The sequence below is a fragment of the Anguilla anguilla genome, chromosome 15 (assembly GCF_013347855.1).
Source record: "Anguilla anguilla isolate fAngAng1 chromosome 15, fAngAng1.pri, whole genome shotgun sequence".
Classification (NCBI taxonomy): Eukaryota; Metazoa; Chordata; class Actinopteri; order Anguilliformes; family Anguillidae; genus Anguilla; species Anguilla anguilla.
In genome coordinates, this window is record NC_049215.1 from 4,290,410 (window position 1) to 4,297,007 (window position 6,598).

At 39.1% G+C, this 6,598-nt stretch overlaps 1 protein-coding gene across 1 annotated transcript; it reads right to left on the reverse strand.

Annotated features, from left to right (window-relative positions):
- Positions 1-706: 706 nt before the first annotated feature.
- LOC118213876 (transcription factor Sp9-like) lies at positions 707-3,160 on the reverse strand. The gene is made up of 2 exons (XM_035393090.1): positions 3,028-3,160; positions 707-2,656 (listed from the first exon to the last, which is right to left on the reverse strand). The coding sequence occupies exons 1-2, from the start codon at positions 3,046-3,048 to the stop codon at positions 1,352-1,354; spliced, it is 1,326 nt and encodes a 441-aa protein (XP_035248981.1). The 5' UTR covers positions 3,049-3,160; the 3' UTR covers positions 707-1,351.
- Between the last annotated feature and the right edge of the window lie 3,438 nt (positions 3,161-6,598).

Sequence of the window (6,598 nt, forward strand, 5' to 3'; positions counted from 1 at the left end):
CCAGGCCCAGGCTCGAGCTCTGATTACTCCTTGGGTTTTTCTATAGCATCGGACGCTGCACTGCGTAGACTAGGCACAAAGAAGTCAGAGAGCATCCTCGAACCTTTTCTCTGCGGGGCAACTGATATTCAAATAACACAAGCGTCATTTGACTGCTCGGCGACCAAGCTTATTCAGATTGACAATTACCATATTTTTTTCGTATTCTTTTCAAATGTTTTTTCTACAACATGAAATCCAATGTTGTGTTTCTGAAAGCTTATAGTCCTCTAGCTATACGCGCAGCCTTGAATTGCCATCACGCAGGTTTCACAAGCTAATTTGGACATTTAAAGTGTACATTTATGGGAGGTTTTGTCACCGTGTCTTGCTGAGCTCCCCGTAGGGATGTTAGGCCGGATAAATGATGTTTCGGAAATGAATTAGATAGGCCAATTTAATAAGACACGAATTCCTAACGGTACCTGCGATGTGCCCCCAAATAATAATGAACAATTTGTAAGGATATTTTCACTTGGGCATCAAATTACTCTTCCGAAATATAACGACCTATGTATTACGTTGGGCTATAGTCTGTAATTGCTTTCACGACTTCATTGTGTAAATAATGAAAAACGAGCTTTTCTGCATTTCAGATTTCAAAATACAGATATTAAAGACAACAGTGAAAACAGAACAGATCTTCTCATGAAACAACGGAAGCAGCTATTTTCATGTAGGTTTCTTTAATATTTCAGGAAATGAAAATCTTGTGCCATTATATATTTTTTGGTTTTATACAAATAAACGTTCATAATGTGCTGCAATAACGTTTTGACGCTTGTAACGTTTTTAGAATTTCAAAACATCTAAGAAAAGAAAATATTTTAAATAGCTGTTTATATAGGCTACGTTATCCACAAAGTGCTTCGAAACAAAACCCTGAATTGCAGGAACCCAAGAGACAACACAATCATAATTAATATTTACAAGAATATGAATAACACTTTCCTCGTTGATATATGTCAAAAAAATGAGAATTTACATATTTTCACATGATGCCTACTCAGAAGTAATTAACTTTGCTGAACGGTCTGAAAGACATGTTATCTTTCTCATACAACTCATACCATTCGTAATGCATTTCATACAATCGTTGTGAAAGTTGTAAAAATATATGTATATATTTAATTACGGTGTATTCACTGTGTTTTTTTTATTTTAAAAGAGTTGCTTTTTCAAATATGAAATCTTTTTCAGACACACTTCGCAGCCTTAGCGTCTCACAAATTCCAGACTCGTTTTTAAAAAATAAAGAATGCCATTTAAATGTAATTGTTTGTCAATGTACAAAGTTATTTGCATTTCATAACTATGACTCATATCTTTTATGAGTCGTAACGTTGAGGTCCTTGACCGCAACTCTGGCGTTCACTCCCTCTAAAATGAGTTCCGGAGACTCGGATCTGGGGGTCTCCAAGTTGCTTGTGTCGGTGTCGCTGTCGCTTCCCTTCTTGTCTCCGCCTTCAGCAGTGTGAGTTTTAATGTGCTTGCTCAAATGGTCACTCCTCATGAAGCGTTTGTTACACACGGGACAAGTAAATCTTTTCTCTCCGGTGTGGGTGCGAAGGTGCCTCTGCAGTTCGTCGGATCTCGTGAATCTTTTACCACAAAAAAGCCAGTTACACACAAACGGTCTCTCTCCGGTGTGCCATCTCAAGTGGGCCTTCAGGTGAGACGTTTTACCATAAACTTTACCACAACCCGGGATATGGCAGCTATGCAGTCCCTTCCTCCTGAGGCTGCATCCAGCGGGACCCAACCGTTCAGCCTCTTGACAGTTTGGACAGTCGCAGGTCGCTCTTCCCGAGTACCTCCTGGAGGACCTTGATGAGCCCGCTAGTCCAGAAGTGGCTCCCGAGATCATGGCGCTAGCAGCGGAAGAATCCGTGTATGTGGGGATCACGGGTTTGAATCCTTCTTGTGTCAACAGGTGCTGACTCGTGGACAGAAGATGAGACGCCGTTGGGCTTATCCCAGTAGAGCTGAAGGCGGAGTACGTCAAAGGGGATAAATCAGTGTTATAGCCACTCACTTGAGAGTGAATGGTCTGGGGACTTCCGGAGTGCAAAGAAGTTTGCAGAGTGTTAGCTGGAGTTTGGATCTCAAGCCACGAGCTTGGACTGCTGTGGACATCCCACCAAGGAGACGTCCCGTTTGCAACCTCGGCTGAAATGGTTGAGTGGAAGCCAGATTTGTACCATGATTCATATGGATGCGCCATGCCTACCCGCGGGTATAGGGACTCTGCGGGAGTGTGAACTTGGGCAAGGAAGGCTGACTGTCCCGATTCTGATGATGACACAGTTCCCGAGTTGGAAAACAGGCTGTATTCTGTGGTAAATACAGATGGGGTCGGAGATGTAGAGGCTAAACAAAACGCGCCGCTGCTTGTACCAGAAGTTGCTGTTGATCCAGTCGATCCTCTGCTTGTCGCCACGGCAAACCCTGGAAGGCTGGACCCCAAGTTACAACTGGAAGATCTTTTCCACGGGAGAAAGCCGCCCTTGGCGAAAGCGCTGGAGTCCGGCAGTGTGGTGAGGGGACTGGTGTTACCAATTTTGTTGCAGGTTGCAGCCAGCATGGCTAAAGGAGTCGTTCCGAAACGTGGTTCTTCCTGTCGAGGGAAACGTTAACATACTTTCTGATTACGGCGCTCACACATTAACCTTATGCACTTTTCAGAAAATTTCTTTAGCGTTTAGCAGTTTACACTGTGCATAACATGCACAAGGGTTGTAAATGTTTAACGAACATAATTTGGACAAAAGGCACTAACTATCACCTATCAGTTCCAAAGGAGTTTTAAATTTACCTCGCAATACCTCGAATAATGAAATTATTACTGAACATCGCTTAACATTATGCTGTAAAACGATCAGTAGGCCTACTACAAACTAAAGAATTCCAGCAAACTCCAGACAGAACGGAAAGCAATTGTGATGCTGAAACATTTTAGACTACCTTTAAAAGCAACATGCGACTTACCCCAAGTATAGACGCAGCCATAGCTATGGGCCGCTTATTTTGAACAGGCTACAACGTGGAGCATCAGCTTCAGTAAAACTGCGCTCCTCTGCATTCACGAGACTGATGACACACTGCTCGGAACTAAAACTACCTAATTGTGGACAGCGCGGTCTTTGAAGTAAAAACTGGTCCGAGCGCACAGCCAATAGAAACACTGTAAGTCGGGGAAGCAATAGAGGCTCGGCCAATAAGATACGAAATGGAGGACCTATTGCGATTCATGTCGATCAATAACTTATTTGCACTCGTCAGTCAACGACCAAAAGCCCGTTTTAAAAATGCCCTTTAAATACGAACGCGTATCCGGCAAAATTCCTGTTAAAACCCTTCACTTACTTCGGGAAAGCATTAAACTATGAAAATAAGTGGATAGAGGGTGGGTGGGTTTTAGAACAAGAGAAATTAACATTTAGTGGTATTTTTTCATTTTAAATAGCCTAGTTCTCTACTTCAGACATATGTGACACTTTCACATGAAACTACTGCATCTAGTATAACGCACAAATTGGACTTCGAATTTGTATTTATAAAATATTAGATTCTTTTTAAACGGAATTAGGAAATGTGTTTGATCATGACACACTAATGGCTATTTTCTGATATATGAAACAAATAAATGCAACGTTCAACAATTAATCATAGCATTTAAAAACATTTCGGAACGATTTCACGACTCCGATCGCATTCATTTCGGATGTAGCCTATTTTAGTTGCGTCTGACTAAACAAACTGCTTGTTTTCACCTACGCTAACAAACTGAATGAACATCTTCATTTTGAGAAAGAAGCTTTGTGTCGCCGAAGCTTGAAACATTTAGGCGTGACATAATGTAACAATGACCCGCTTTGGAGTGAATCACCATCGCTTAAAAATGTAAGCAATTTTCCAGAGAATGACTTTTACTTAAAGGTGTACATTACAGCATTCAAAACGACCAACTAATGCTTCATTGTGGACACCGAAGGCCGCTAGTAGTCAGTCCAAGTGTAATCAGTGCAAGGTCTCCATCAATGGGGAGGTGAATATAAAAATATAAAACAATTTCTTCAAATCCTAGTCACGGAGCTCAGAAAATTGCTTCATTTCTGCAATCATAGCAATTTCAGTGGAGTGCAATTAGCCCTATTAAATGTCGATTCGCCATAAACAAATTTGATTGAAATGCAAATGAGCAGAAAATGAAAAGAAAGCATTCGTGTATTGGTAAAGGTCCATATCGTATATGAGCTCGTATAGAAAAACATTACAATTGGAAATGTGTTTCCTTGATTAAAATTGGTATGTGCTTTAAAAAAAAAAAAAAAAAACCTGCGTTAGGTCATTTTATTCCGCGCCACTATTAGAATCTTACCGACTAGGTGGCATGAATGTAACATGGGACTTCGTGTACTCTGGTGTTAATTGTATCCGACTCAAATAAGTTATGAATGTAACTGAAACGGCTTATGACGACTGATATACGTCAAATCTGTTTGAAGTAAAAAAAAAAAAATTCACTGTGCTATGCTAAATATTTTCTGAGTAAATTAGCAAAATCCAAAAACTGTAACAATTATGGCGACTCTATAATTATTATCAATATATTTAACTATACATGAACAAGCATATGTGTCGTGTTTGTGTGTAGGCTTGTTTGAAAACGGGCGTCATGAATACATCGATAAACCTGTGGCAAATATAAATGTAAATATTTCAGCCTTTCTGGGTTATTACAATGAATAAACCCTGTATTCATTCTGCATTTTTAAAGGGCAATTAATTTTGATAGGCCACCTCAGAATCTAAATGAAAAGGTCATAACAAATGTTTCAATGTCCCAAGGCAATGATGAATGCGTTTAGCAATTATGAAATAACGTATACCTACCACACAGAAGTCTGCAGATGCTATAATCCCAAATTAAAATATTGGATGGACTATAGGTATTTTCATTCTTAATCTGTAAAATATACCGCTACTTTTAAAGAAGGGCCTGTTTTCTAATACAATTACAAATTTGTCTGTGGCACTGTATTTTTACATCCAAGTAAATGACATGATTCTGCATTGAAGAATACAAATAAAAAAATAAAAAATGACATTTTTTTAAAGCTTTGTAGCCATTTTTTGAGTGCGAATTAATTTATTTTCAATTGACGATACGTCCAAGTAAAACAGTACTTTCTGCTGGGAACAATGGATGTGCTTGATTATATAAACAGTTTGTCTACTACAGTATACATGGCTGCCATTTTATGGGAATATGCCAAGAAGATATCTGTAATCCTATATTATTGTAGATGCAAATATTTGGCAAAAGGCATTCTCGGGTTCTGTCTCCCCTGGCTTGTGGGGGTGTAGGCCAGGGTATGCCGTGACGCATTTTGAGATAGATCCTTTGTAAAATGCACTATATTAAACATTGATTGATTGATTGATTGAGTGGGGTTTTAACTGTCTAGTTTTGACTTTACGCATTGATTTGCAACATGTTGTTGCGTGTGATGTCAACAAAGCTTGTGGATCTAAAGGAATGGTTTACTGGACAGAAACAGAATAGAAGATCAAATCATTCTTGTCCTGTATGCACACATTGCCTGCCTTCTTTGTAACTGGAAGGAAGCAATCTGCGCTAATATCAGGGCCGACGGCATGCGCTTTATCGCGATAGTAGAACTCCGTTAGTAGTGATGAAAAATCCAACTCAGTTGAAATAACCGAGGCATACCTCAGGATTACGCATAACTCTGGATTAGTTCCTAATTTTCTTAGGTGACAATGTTATTTTCACAAATTAGCCAACGTTTTTGTTGTTTATTCAGGTGAGTGTTTGCGACCATTAGACCATTAGTGTTCCCAGACAAATTTCAAAAACATCTTACTGCGAAGGTGTGGGACATCTTGGATAACATTTACAAACGACATAAATGTCATGACATTAATGTAAAAGTTGTGATTATTATTTTGCTTTATGCATTAACAAGGCCAATCATGACATGACTCATCTCATTGGGGGCAGTTATTCTGCATTGTCTTAACAGTGTCATTGGAAACCCTTTCTATATTTTGTGAAAAATGAACCGACTGAACAATACTAGTGTTATAAGAAGTGAAGAAGTAATTTTAAGACTGAACAATGATGGTAAAATCAAAACGTTTTTGGTTAGCCTATAATACATTTCCTAGAATCATCGTTATAATGCATTTAGAGTAGCCTATATGCACACCTTACAATACAGAGTGCGCATAATTTAGGAGTTTGACACACATAAGGTCATTAATGATTTACAACTGCTTATTAAAGAACATTAAATGCATGAAACTAATCCTTGCAAGCCATTTAGGCTAACAGCCTACAACTGACTGACTTTCAGAAAATTTAAAACACATGGGATCACATAATGCCTGTCATAAACGTGATACGGCTATCATTCGACACAATACAGACAAGACTAGAAACTTATGGAAGGGTTGGGAATAAAACGAGTTATACTGGATGCCGCCGTCATATTACTACGTGTTTCAGTGTCATCTTACGTTTCTAGGTTTA

Excerpts from the sequence above, each read along its gene's own strand:
- LOC118213876 (XM_035393090.1), bottom strand. The coding sequence starts at position 3,048 with ATGGCTGCGTCTATACTTGGG. Across the intron at positions 2,657-3,027 it reads TGGCTGCGTCTATACTTGGG|GAAGAACCACGTTTCGGAAC; the intron begins GTAAGTCGCATG and ends TTCCCTCGACAG.